The 13,423-nt window shown below is 35.8% G+C and overlaps 4 protein-coding genes across 4 annotated transcripts; all 4 read left to right on the top strand.

Annotated features, from left to right (window-relative positions):
- The first annotated feature begins 1,008 nt into the window (after nt 1-1,008).
- LOC105956563 (putative small nuclear ribonucleoprotein G) lies at nt 1,009-2,919 on the top strand. Its single transcript, XM_012980415.2, has 4 exons — nt 1,009-1,266; nt 1,380-1,402; nt 2,484-2,605; nt 2,699-2,919. The coding sequence occupies exons 1-4, from the start codon at nt 1,232-1,234 to the stop codon at nt 2,759-2,761; spliced, it is 243 nt and encodes an 80-aa protein (XP_012835869.1). The 5' UTR covers nt 1,009-1,231; the 3' UTR covers nt 2,762-2,919.
- Nucleotides 2,920-4,198: 1,279 nt separating this feature from the next.
- On the top strand, nt 4,199-6,444 carry LOC105956776 (rho GTPase-activating protein 5). The gene is made up of 5 exons (XM_012980674.2): nt 4,199-4,851; nt 5,029-5,149; nt 5,248-5,367; nt 5,434-5,667; nt 5,748-6,444. The coding sequence occupies exons 1-5, from the start codon at nt 4,379-4,381 to the stop codon at nt 6,144-6,146; spliced, it is 1,347 nt and encodes a 448-aa protein (XP_012836128.2). The 5' UTR covers nt 4,199-4,378; the 3' UTR covers nt 6,147-6,444.
- Nucleotides 6,445-7,282: 838 nt separating this feature from the next.
- Nucleotides 7,283-11,244, top strand: CPSRP54 (chloroplast signal recognition particle 54 kDa subunit). Its single transcript, XM_012980671.2, has 15 exons — nt 7,283-7,574; nt 7,669-7,804; nt 7,961-8,028; nt 8,109-8,210; nt 8,380-8,532; nt 8,627-8,704; nt 8,954-9,079; nt 9,170-9,272; nt 9,356-9,456; nt 9,677-9,814; nt 9,938-10,081; nt 10,221-10,296; nt 10,410-10,495; nt 10,582-10,707; nt 10,892-11,244. The coding sequence occupies exons 1-15, from the start codon at nt 7,407-7,409 to the stop codon at nt 10,994-10,996; spliced, it is 1,710 nt and encodes a 569-aa protein (XP_012836125.1). The 5' UTR covers nt 7,283-7,406; the 3' UTR covers nt 10,997-11,244.
- Nucleotides 11,245-11,402: 158 nt separating this feature from the next.
- Nucleotides 11,403-13,326, top strand: LOC105956777 (replication protein A 14 kDa subunit B). The gene is made up of 3 exons (XM_088826497.1): nt 11,403-11,589; nt 11,669-11,940; nt 12,998-13,326. Exons 2-3 carry the CDS (start codon nt 11,682-11,684, stop codon nt 13,060-13,062), a joined length of 324 nt encoding a protein of 107 aa, XP_088682623.1. The 5' UTR covers nt 11,403-11,589; nt 11,669-11,681; the 3' UTR covers nt 13,063-13,326.
- The last annotated feature ends 97 nt before the right edge of the window (nt 13,327-13,423 follow it).

Here is a 13,423-nt window from a genome sequence, read left to right as displayed (position 1 = left end):
AGAACACGTTTCCAAAAAAAAAAAAAAAAAAAAACCAAAACTCATTTCAAATACAAACTCGAAATTGCATACGCGTATAAAAATCTTAAAAATCTTAAATCTTGTGTCTCTTTTTCATGGACAGTGGTATTCTAATATTTTCCGCAGATGCAAATTCCATACTAAAATAAATATATATGCCCCAAATGTAATTCGTGAAATGATAATTCATATTGGAACTTGTAAATTGTATATACTTTGTAATACAAATATATAATTGATGATAATTTTATAATATTTTTCAGAAATTATGAATGCACCTCTATATTTTTTATATTTACACATTTCCCTATGTTCCCAGATCCAATTTAGGTTTCCTGTGTCCGTTTCTCCATTTCGTCGTATCAGTGCCACATAAAATAAAAATAATTCGAAAATACTTATTTAAGAAAAACCTAACTTAGTCAAAGTACCAACTTTTTTTTTTTCTCCCTCAAGAGTGGTGAGTGGTGACCCATGAAGAGAAAAAAACACTAAAAATAGAGGGGGCCGGGCATATGCGATTGGAAGATAAGTAAGCAAAGTCGGCAAAATCTTTGATTTATATATATATATATATATATATATATGCATTTACGATTTTTACAATTGTCAACATATTTAGGGGTAACAATTAGTCACTAGTCAATTATTGGTTGGAATTTTTTGAAATGGAATGGTTGACATTATATAATTCCATTCACTATAAGACGAGCCGTGCAAGTTGGTTTCAACCAAACATTCTTTTTTCTATCTAAGTCAGTGTCAAATTAAATTAATTATTTTATTCATATTCTAATAGTTTATAAATTTAATAAAATACAGATTTATGGTAACAAAATTCTTGATTGAAAAGGTTGGCACGTACTCATTGTACTTGTACTTGATTTACGGAAGCCACCTTCTAGAAATTTGGTAAAGAAGCTCCAAATGAAGAAAAACAATTATTTATCAAAAGCAAACCTGAAATAAATAAATAAAATCAATTTTATGGATTGCAGAAATTAAGATTAGCCCATTTAGCAGTCATTTAAGGCTGCACACAAATTAAGGGCCCAAGTAATTCAGCCCATTAATTAATTTATCTGAAAATTGAAATTCAAATCTTCTTCCACCATAATTTTCTCTTCCACCATAATTTCTAGGGTTTCTGAAGAGCGATAAACCCAGAACAGAATCCCCATTGTCGGAATTTTTTTTTAAGAATTTTGCTATGAGCAGATCAGGGCAGCCTCCGGATCTCAAGAAGTACGTTTTATCTCCAAATAATTTTTACTTACAGTGTAGATTGTTTATGGTTAACTGTAATTATTTAATTTTGTTTTTTTTTTCTTTTTCCCCATTTTTTTGTTGAATGACAGATACATGGACAAGAAGCTACAAAGTAAGTTCCTTATCATCCATTTGCCTTTTTGGATTACATGATTTTCGTATTGCATTGCTTTCCTGATTACGAGATTGAAAATTTTAATGTTTCCTCTTCAGTTGTTGATTGTTGTGCATGATTTTGTTATCCCCACTATTTTTTCGAACCTACCGATTTCCCGTATCGCAAGTTGAAAATAAAACCTATATGCATAGGAATTGAAGATAGGATTGATAATGGAAGTATATGGAGCTGGAGAAAACTAAAAATTTCCACATAATCGACTGTCGTATAAATAAAAATACAGATATGTAACATTGTTAGTCTTGTTCTATGAAAAGATGGAAAGTTTTGTAAGGCTAACTCTGGTTCAGTTTGTATTCGTCTGCCTTATGCAACTTATTCTTCATAGAAATGCGGAAGCGATGATGTGTTCTTTAGTTTACTTTGATAGTAGATTTCTTTCTAGTTCTTTTATCGTAAGGCCTCGTTTGGTTGGGGAGATTAACCATTATTAACTAAATAATTGGACTTTGTTCGATGTTTGGTATCCCCAATAACTTTCCAGGTCGACCCGCAAGTATTATGTTTTTGTGGCTTATCTTGCCTTTTAGGGAGCTTTTTTGTTGAACGTCCTGAGGTACGATAAAATATTTGGATTTCCATTAGATTATTTAATCTTATCTTGGCAACCAAACGAGGCCTAAATCTAAAACATTTTTTATCCTCTGTTCTATATGTAATCAGGTTTAGTTCCGTAAATAACCGTAACCGATTTCCGAAAGGCTGTTGGAACATTTTGTTCCTAAATAACTTAACGCAGTTAGTTGAATTTTCGGAACCTACCACAGAGCATCAATTATTGGAGGCTTTTTCAGATGCAGCCATTTTTTTCCAATGGCAACTGGTTGCTAATATGTTTTTCCGAATATTAATAGAGTAGTTTAACTACAATTATCCTTTGCATGTTGTTCCGTCTTGTATTTTTTTACAAAAATGCAAAGCTGTCCCTGCATGGGAAAGAAGGTTTAATTGTTTTAATTATTATCATCACTGTTGTTATTATTATTGAGAAACTTGTTTGATGACATATTTTCAGTAAAACTCAATGCCAATCGTATGGTGGTTGGAACCCTTCGTGGATTCGATCAGTTTATGAATCTGGTGGTGGACAACACCGTCGAAGTCAATGGAAATGAGAAAACTGATATAGGCATGGTGGTGAGTCCTTTTATTCTTTTTGGTGCATATTAAATTTCAGTAAATTTCAATTAATACACGATTGTTTTAATACACCCATTTTTTGTATCGTAGGTCATCAGGGGAAACAGTGTAGTTACGGTTGAAGCTCTCGAGCCAGTCGCTAGAGCTCAATGATTGTATATGTATTGATTCAATCTAATTTTTAGTCTCGGATTATTATCTTTGATGTGGTAGTTTTTCACTGTTTATGACCGGTTGTTGGTCACATTTCTTGATTGGTAGCCTTGTCTGAATCGTTCGTATCCAACGTAATCATTTGAAACGTTGGCGTATTTGCGGTCCTGGATTTTAATTCAGCATATATTACTACATAATTCTTTTAAACAAAGATGTAAACATAAACTAAGTTTACAAAAAAAAATGACGAACATACTTGAAAAAATTGGCTTCAATATAATAAATAAATGTTAATTAAATTCAACAGCAATTTACAATAAACAAGAATTTTTATTTTTTTTATATATAAATAAGATTAGCAAAAGATGATCTTAGTATGGGAAGTGGGCGCCAAATTGAGTTTAAATTTTGAACAGTTTAAAAAACACTCACAACGGCCACATAATGGAACTGGGGAGTGTTTTCTCATTCCTTAGAAAACTGAACCCTTCACTTTTGCCTTTTCCTCTCTCCCATCCATCCGTTACAGTCCTTTCTTTTTGTTTCTTCATTTCATTCTAATTGCAACACCTTTTTTTATGTTTATTATTGGAAAACGGTAAAAGAGCACACCCGAGCCTCGTTTGGTTGGGAAGATTACCCATGATTAACTAAATAATTAGACTTTGTTTGATGTTAATAATTTGTCGGATCGATCCGCAAATATTATTGTTGGACGTCACCGGGATCGAAAAAATAATTGAGTTTTTATTAAATTATTTAATCTTATATAGACCACCAAACTAGGACTAGGACAATTATTTGCTCGTTAGTCCTCATATTAGCACATTATTTTGTCGTTAGGATTGTTTAAGGTTTAGGTGTGTGTTTAACAGGACAAAAACAACCTTAAATGAGGATTCCTATTTACCTGATAAGAAAGAAATAATTGTAGAAATATTTATCAGCTGGCCACCAAATAGTGGCAATTATGTTGGCCACTGGTGTCTTTAGTGCGCAGCTCATTTGCAGGCATATTTCTATTCATATAATTTTTCAAAATTTTTTATATGTTATGGTTAGGCATGATGAAAGTAGGGATAAATGCAATAAACTAATAATACTATAATAAGTAAGACAATAGCAGAGCTGTCATAATTAAGCCTCTCAATCCTTTATTATCAAGTTACCTATATTAAATACATTTTTCACATCCCATGCCTCTACTGTACATAAAGTGTAATCATAATATCATAGCCTAACTTTGGGGTGCATTAAAATTAAAATGTTGTAATGCTACTAATCATAATTACTCCTTCCATTTGCACCTCTCTCTCTCTCTCTCTCTCTCTCTCACACACACACACACACACACGCAGTGAGAGTGTGAAAAAATGTACGTTAGAGGAGTCAATGAGGAAAGTATAGATAAAGCAAAATATATATAATAGGGAAGATGATGTACATTTCTCAACTTCCACAAACCCCTTTACTTGTACCAAACTCTACTCCACAACAACAACTGCTACATTGTTCATCTTCTTCTTCTTCTTCAAGAATCCACTAATCCACCTAATCCATCATCAAAAACACACAACACACACTGCTTCATTCTTTAAAAAAAAAAAAAAAAGAATGACAGATATAATACTGGCTTCATCGTCAAGATCCATGAACTGTTCGACACCTACGACAAACAACAATGATGAGTTTCATCACCAACAAACTTGTCTTAATCACGAGCCTCTAGTTATCAGCACTAGCAGTAGTCGTAGTAGTAGTAGTAGTAATCCTCCTGTATCGTTGTACGGGAGAAATTACACCACTAGAGAAACATTACTCCAAGAAGTCGAAGAAGAAGAAGAAGACGACCGAATATCTGTTTTGGCAGTTTTGGTTACTGTCTTGAGGAATTCTTTGGTGGGGCCTTGTACGAATAATACAAGTGCAGAGAATTGTGGGGTTGAAAATAACAACAAGGTGATGGAGATTGGTTGCCCTACAAATGTAAGGCATGTTGCTCACGTCACCTTCGACCGATTCAACGGCTTTCTTGGACTACCCCTTGAGTTTGAGCCTCATGTTCCTACAATACCCCCTAGTGCCAGGTTTATTTTCACTATTATTTATTTATTTATTATTGACTCTAATCACGGAGCTACTCGGTAGTTTACGGGATTAGGTAGGGGGTTAAGGAATTTCTTACATGGTTTCTTGATATTTTTAAGGTAAGGTCCTGAAAATTATGTTTGTAATTTGTTGTGTTATGTATTTTTGATATGTAGCACGAGAGTTTTCGGAGTTTCGACAGAGTCGATGCAGCTTTCTTTCGATTCCAGGGGTAATTGTGTACCGACTATACTACTCATGATGCAGAGGCGCTTGTATTTGCAGGGTGGCTTGCAGGTAACTTAATCTTTAAATTTTAATATAATGTACATACAAAAAATAAAAGAAAATTAATAATAATAATAAATTATGTAACTTCCTTGAATTTTGCGCAGTCGGAAGGAATCTTCAGAATTAATCCAGAGAATGGCCAAGAAGAGTTCGTTCGGGAGCAACTAAACAACGGAGTGATTCCAGACGACATCGACGTTCATTGTTTAGCCGGCCTAATCAAGGTACTTATTCATGATAAGCCCTTTTTTATTAATATTAAAATTATTAATTCGATTAATTATTTGTAGGCTTGGTTTAGAGAACTACCTAGTGGTGGAATATTGGATACTCTGCCACCCGAGCAGATAATGGAGTCTCAATCGGAAGACGAATGCAGTGGTCTCGTGAGTCAACTCCCGCCCACAGAATCTGCACTCTTGAATTGGGCGGTCAATCTCATGACCGATGTTGCCCAATTGGATAATTTCAATAAAATGAACCCGCGAAATATCGCTATGGTTTTTGCACCTAACATGACTCAGGTAATTCTTTTTATTAAATTTATTTTTAAAAATTTATCTTGTGTTTGGTTTCGAAGATATTTTATTGATTGATTTTTCAGATGTCGGATCCTCTGACGGCACTGATGCACGCGGTACAAGTGATGAACTTTCTAAAGACTCTGATAGTGAAAACCTTGAGAGAAAGAGAGCAGGATTGTTTGGTCGAAGAGGGTCCGAAGATGGAATCGGAGCCTCCGAATGAAGACGGTCGTTTTAGTATTTTGAAGACTAATGAAGTGAGTGGTGAGTCACAGTCGGGTGAGAATAGCAGCTCGAGTAATGATTCTCCGCGAGGTGAAGAATCAAGAATGGGCATTAACAATGATGGCGATCGAGGTTTTTTAAGCTCAATCGAAAATATTCTACACGGTACGACAAAAAGTGGAGAAAAGATGAAGGAACCGAGCATTATTAGCCGTGTGAATTCACGCGTGGAAAGGGTGGAGGTTTGGAGGTGAAGATCGATCCATGGAATCATATATATGGATGAACACGAGTTTTTTTTTTTTTCCTTTTTCTCTTCGTTAGGTGATTAACCTATTTCGCCGTTTGTTGCAACGTGTTGTGTTTTAATTAGATTCTTCGATTTCGAGTTATTGCCCCGGTTGTCGGGGTAATGTGGTGCTGAAGGCTTACTTCAGTTGTTTTGTGATGGGGGAATTCAGTGAATTTTTTTACTGTTCTTGCTTGGGAATTTATAAACGATTGTAATCAGCGTGTGATTAATATTTAATCTTGCTTAGCTTTGGTCGAAAAGGGTGGTTTGATCTAATATTTCAAAAATCAGTTGGATATTATGACTTTGGTTCAAACGCAACGGTAATTAAAGAGAATATTCGGTTTGTAAATTATTTAAATTAAGAAAAAAGAAAAAAAGAAAAGCACAAATTCTATTTTCTGAAATGATTTGTGCAGGCCAAAATTAAACATTCAGGCACATTTTTTACCATTCTTCAAAAAACAAAGTAAAAAAACTCAAAACTCTCTTAACCTTTCGATTTTCTTTCGCAAAGCCCGTGCAAATCGTCAACAGATCGGAGGTAATTTTTACGTTTTTACGATCCTCTTGTTATGTAGATTACGAATCCGGAAAAAAAAAACGAAAAAAATCACACGTTGGCCTGCTCGTGTGAATTTACACGAGCGCATCCACTGTGCTCGTGTAAATCCACACGAGCAGGCATTTTTATTATTATTATTTTTTTAATTGCTCGTGTAAAAACACACGAGCGGTTGCAAAGTGCTCGTGTGATTTCACACGAACGCTTTTCAACCGCTTGTGTGTTTTTACACGAGCAGATTAATTTATTTATTTATTATTATTTTTTTTTTTTTGATTTATAAGATGCTCGTGCAAAAACATGCGAGCATTTCAACAGTGCTCGTGTGAAATCAGATGAGCACTGTTGAAATGCTCGCATGTTTTTGCACGAGCACAACAATTTAATTTTTTTATTTTTATTGGGTAGGAATAGTACAAAAGGTAAATAGTTATGGTAAAAAGGTAAAAAATCATGGTAAAAAAGTGGCTGAATGTTTAATTTGGCCTGCGTATATCATTACCCATCTATTTTTGAACACGGGAGTAGGACAATACCGTAGGCCGCGATGCACAGGAACGGCAACGGCCATTTATAAGATAGAAATATCAACAGATAATAAAGCGGATAAAAGAATCCGGGCGAAAATACAATTGCACCATCTCCAGCTGAGCTCTCATGGAGGCCTCTGCACAATTTTCGACAGTTGTCTCCCGCCATTTCTCACCTTCTTCAACACTCCAAATTCCCAAACTGCCCCTCCCCAGCCCCAGAGTCCCCAAGAGCTCCTCTTCCCGGACCTGCTCCGCTCAATCGCTCTCCTTCTCCGCCGGAAACTCGTTCACCGTGAGTCCCTCCCCCCGCCGCCCCCATCGATTTTTTGCTTCTCGTAATTATTAGGTTAATTGTTTCTCTAATTAAATTTTTGATCCGATTGCAGAGAGAGGTATGGGGAGTGGTAAATTCAAAGACTAGCGTTGTTCACATAAGGGAAATGCGAGGCGTTGTGAGAGCGGAGATGTTTGGGCAGCTGACCAGCGGTCTCGAAACCGCTTGGAACAAGCTCAAGGGAGAAGGTATTTTGATTAATTTATTCTTATATTATTGTGAGCTCTTCATAAAATTCCATCATATTACAAGATGGTCATTTGATTTGAAATAGAAATTAAATGTGGTTGTGAGGGAATTTATCATAGTTGACAAACTATTTTTGTGATTGATAACCAACTCAGAGGTTTTGACCAAGGAAAACATTCTGGAACCTATGAAGGATATCAGGAGAGCTCTTTTAGAAGCAGATGTAAGCGTCACCATATTCCAACAGCTGTGTTACGATATCTAGAACCTTCGTCTCACGTAGGTTTCTGTATCTATCTGCAGGTTAGCCTTCCCGTAGTTAGAAGATTTGTTCAGTCTGTAAGTGATCAAGCAGTTGGCACTGGATTGATCCGAGGAGTGAAACCTGATCAGCAATTAGTTAAGGTATAATTAGTAATTTCCTCGCCCTGTACCGAACTTATTAGCTCATAATGAAAAAAAAAAATAAAAAAATTAAGTATCTGAAATCTGATGAACTTAAGGTATGGTCAGTATATCAATGCTAGTATTAGCTTACGATGGCTTTTAGTTACCGTACTTTTAACCTACACAGATCGTGCGTGATGAGCTAGTACAACTAATGGGGGGAGAAGTATCTGAGCTGGTTTTTGCAAAATCTAAACCAACTGTCATTTTGTTGGCCGGGTTGCAAGGTGTTGGAAAGACAACTGTCAGCGCGAAGCTAGCTTTATATCTTAAAAAGCAGGTGCTTGTTCTTGAATCTGTAAATTTGTACGCAAACCTCTTTAGTCCAATATTATGTTTGACCCGACCTTACTCAAGCTATCATGGTATAACAGGGGAAGAGTTGCATGCTAATTGCTGGGGATGTTTACAGACCTGCTGCGATAGACCAGTTGGTCATTTTAGGTGAACAGGTAGTTTATTTGACAATGGTTTTATTTCTCTGCCCGACAGACTAAGATGTTAATGTTAAGATTAATGTGATAGGCTTTTTGTTTTAACCTGTTATGCCATTTCACTTTTTCACTGGGAATAGTAGATCCCTGAAATGAGAATTGGGTAAATTCGGCTCGACTCAAAATGTGGAAGGTTTTATGTATCTCTAAAGTGAGACTCTGAATCATGTTCTTGATTTCACTTACTTACTTATAAGCCTTAAGCAGGTTGGGGTGCCAGTGTATGCAGCTGGAAATGCAATTAAACCTGCAGAAATAGCAAAGCAAGGTTTGCAAGAGGCCAAGAAAAAGAACGTAGATGTGGTCATAATGGATACTGCTGGAAGACTTCAGGTTAGAATTGGAACAGGAACCTTAAAATATGGTCACAAGTGTCTTATTACAAACTGAGCTTTAAGTCATTTTTTTTTTATTTCTTATCAGATAGATAAAACCTTGATGGATGAACTGAAAGACGTCAAAAGAGTATTAAATCCCACAGAGGTTTTGCTTGTTGTAGATGCAATGACTGGCCAAGAAGCTGCTGGTATATATTCTCGACATAGTCTTTAATAGTATTTTTGGAGGTTTTTATATTTTTCACTTATTATTCTGTTTGATGGTATTTAGCATTGGTAACAACATTCAATGTTGAAATTGGAATCACTGGTGCCATCTTAACCAAGCTAGACGGGGATTCTAGAGGTGGTGCAGCCTTGAGTGTAAAAGAGGTCAGGCATATTTCTTCTATTGAATTTAGAAGAAATGAAACATATTGTTTACGGTTTAATGAATAAGATTTCGTAGAGTTAACATGACTTGTATCAAGTGTCATCTAGAGATGCATTCTGCTAATTCAGTTTTAAGAATAAGCTTTAGGAGTAAGTGGGAATAAGTCGATGAAATTTGATCAGTTTTAAAAGATTTAACTAACAATTGGGCATGGGACAGGTGTCAGGGAAGCCAATTAAGCTTGTAGGAAGAGGAGAGCGTATGGAAGACCTTGAACCTTTCTATCCAGATCGTATGGCTGGACGCGTCCTTGGAATGGGTGATGTTTTATCATTTGTGGAGAAAGCCCAAGAAGTTGTGAGTATCGAATTTTAAATCAGTTGAATATATATATATATGTGTGTGTGTGTGTGTGTGTGTGTGTGTGTGTGTGTGTGTGTGTGTGTGTGTAGTTGATGTGGGTTTTCATAAATTGAGTAGATGCAACAAGAAGATGCTGAAGATTTGCAGAAGAAGATCATGAGTGCAAAATTCGATTTCAATGACTTCTTGAAGCAAACTCGAGCAGTTTCACGGATGGGCTCAATGTCTCGTGTTATTGGAATGATTCCAGGCATGGGGAAGGTATAAAATCCGGTCTTCACTAGGTTGTATCAAACTACAACTAATGTTAATGTTAACGACATTGAAAGGTTATGCAAGTGTCTTAAGGGGCATTTCCGAATCATAACTGAATCTCCAAATTGATGGTACATTGAAACAGGTTACTCCTGCACAAATTCGAGAGGCAGAAAAGAACACAAAACTAATGGAATCTATGATCGAAGTAATGACCCCAGGTCATTTCTTTTCTTTGTTTATTTTTTTTCCCAGCAACAATCAATTTTTGCAAGATACCTGTACCTTGTATCTAGTAGTTGTTAACATTGAACTTTTTGTGTTTCTTGTGCAGAGGAAAGGGAAAAACCAGAACTGTTGGCGGAATCACAAGTCAGAAGGAAAAGAGTTGCTCAAGATTCCGGAAAAACAGAGCAACAGGTAAATATGGATTGACTTTCTCGTGTTTTCTCGGTGAATATAGAGTGTTAACGGGAAATCAATGGTGTAACATGATCAATTTTCAGGTGAGTCAACTCGTAGCTCAGCTTTTCCAAATGCGCGTACGAATGAAGAACTTGATGGGAGTAATGGAAGGTGGATCACTACCTTCATTGAGCAATCTGGAGGATGCCTTAAAGGAAGAACAAAAGGTAAATTTATCGAGCTACGACAACCATGGTATATAGTATATAGTAGTAAAAAATCCCGATTAAAATCCTATTGACTCCCAATCCCATCATACATAGTAAAGTGTCTGAAATTCGATTGCTGATTGTTGAAGTCGACCTATAACTTTGCAATAAATGATTTTTTTTCTTCTTTCAATGTGTACAGGCTCCCCCTGGTACAGCCAGGAGAAAGAAAAAATCGGACTCGAGGAGGCAATTCGCAGGCTCGTCGGCAAAGCCTGGTCCTCGAGGTTTTGGGGGCAAGAATTAAGCAACTTTGAGTTTTGAATATCTAAATATTCATCCACACAGTTCGATACCACTCGGAGAGATGCACTCCTCAGTAGCTTCAGCAATTTTATATCAGGGTTTTCCGCATATTTTTCGTTCATTCCTTTCGATTAAAGAAAATGCTGTGTGTAGCTATTGCTGGAGATAATTGGGTTTGACAATATATGTAGTAAATTATATGTATCTTGATTTCTTATAATTCATAATCAATCTATAATTCATAATCAATCTAATCAATCCTAGTAAATATTAAACAATTTTCTTAAAAAAAGTTAATACTAAGGAATCAGATACACTTGCTCTAAAAATCCTTGTTAAGTAGTAACAAATAACCAATTAGTTGTAGTAGTGAATTATATGTATAGTTCTAAAAATTGAAATTATTTGTGTCAATTACATTTCCCAAAGCGGGAACACTTGCCGCCATTTTCCCCACCCCTCCACCGGCCCTAATTTTCAAAACAACAGCAGATTCAACATCAAGGGGTTTTCTATCACGCGCATAGTCACCTAGGAATTCTCATTTCACCGGCGACCAGTGCACTGCCCGTAGGAATAGGATCAGATATAAAGGTGAGACACCTCTAAACCCTAATCCCCCATTCCAATTATTCATACCATTTATCGCTTCACTCTCGACCCCCATTTTTAGATCCTTCGAGAAAATGGATACGTCGAATCCGGCAGTTTTCGTCAACTCCGAGCTGTTGAGACTACACGTCGGCAGGAGAGTTCGTGCAGTGATTCAGGTGCTGAAATCAGACGGTGGTGGCTCGGTGATCGGAAAATCGACGGACGATCAGCAGTTGGTTATCAAGGGCTACCCCTCTGCACCTCTTTCAACTTTTGTGGAGGTTATCGGCATTGCCGAGGGTAATCAATCTATCCGCGCTGAAATCTTCACCAACTTTGGTGATGTTTTTGGTATGTGATTTTTTTATTTATTATTTTACTCGTTATTAAGATTTTCTGCTTGAAAATATATGGGCAAATTTATATATATTATGATTCGCTGTTTGAATTTTGTTGCTATTCAATGTTAAGAGACTTCAATTGTTTGTTTAATTCTAGATTCAAAGTTCATTGCTACCCATTTACGAGAGGCGTATACTAAATATCGAATGCCTCTGTTGTAGCTGAAGTTTTGTTGTTCAATATGTTAGTTGTTTTCTAATCAGCAGTTAAGTTTCGTTTGGAAAATTCGAGGACAGACGGTTTATGTTACTATGAGTTAAGGTTTATAATGGACAATGATTTGCTGCTTTTCTGTGAACTACAATCGATTCCTAAAGGATGGCTGATCCTATTTACAACGATTCTTGCAATTTGCAAACCTGGATTACAGCATAACTAAAATCGAGAGTAAAGACCCCTTATATTGAATTTTAACTAGGATAAACTGAGTTTAGTTCTGGCTTGCTCGTTACCGGAGTAAGTTTTGACATGTACATATACAGTAGAGAGTTCAATTTTCTTTTATTGGTGGTAATTGGCGAATGATTACGTAGACGAAAACAGAGTTGTCCGTTACTCCATAGTTTCTGATATGTGTGCAGTATTGCACGAAGGGCTAGGAAACGGTGGATTTAATATTTCATGGGTAAATTGTTAATCGAAAGAAAACACTCGTTAATATGTCTTTAATCTTTGGTGTGCTATAGTTGTTGATGTTCACACACGTAGTATTTAGTTAATAAGTGAAATGCGATTTCTGTATTAGCGACCATATAAAATACATAACAATTGTTAAATGATGATGGTGGTGATCATAATTTGTCAAGATTAGGATATAATCAACTAGGGTCGAGATTTCTGTGCATGTTAGTATAGCTTAGTAGACCTTGAGTAAGTACTCTCTCTTTTTCTCGGATAATTTCGTGTGGGGAGACAAATCTTTTTTTTTTTCTTGTTAATGTTTCACCTTGGAAACGGGTTTTAGCTTATTGCAGCATCCTTAACAATTTTCATTTGTTTTCTGCAGATATGGCGTGCTACAATGCTGTTTGTCAACTTGCCAATAGAGATTATAAACACCTCTTTCTTTGAACATGCATGCATTTGAGTATTAGTATTTTTCAAGGTTGGGAAGTGGCAAAACCTCATATATTCATATCATTGTCTTCTGAATTTCTGGTTTGTTTCTGTGGATATATTACGACAGTGTTGATTAAATTACTGTTTAGTCCTTCGCAATTGGTGTGCAAATTAATCATGTAGGGAGCTTTATGGCTTATGCATCAATTTGCTTGATTGAGTTTGAAAACCACAAACTGTTTAAACATTAAATATTTTTGTATATGTTTTAGTTTATAATTGTGATTTGTGTATATAACTTATCTGAAAATATTAGATATGTTTGTTTACATATTAAAACATAAATATAAGGCTCTATAAATTATAACATCGT

This window comes from Erythranthe guttata, chromosome 12 (genome assembly GCF_056151865.1).
Source record: "Erythranthe guttata isolate IM_541 chromosome 12, IM_541, whole genome shotgun sequence".
In the NCBI taxonomy this organism is placed as follows: Eukaryota; Viridiplantae; Streptophyta; class Magnoliopsida; order Lamiales; family Phrymaceae; genus Erythranthe; species Erythranthe guttata.
Note: the sequence above shows the minus strand (reverse complement) of the source record. Positions and strands in the feature narration are given on the sequence as shown.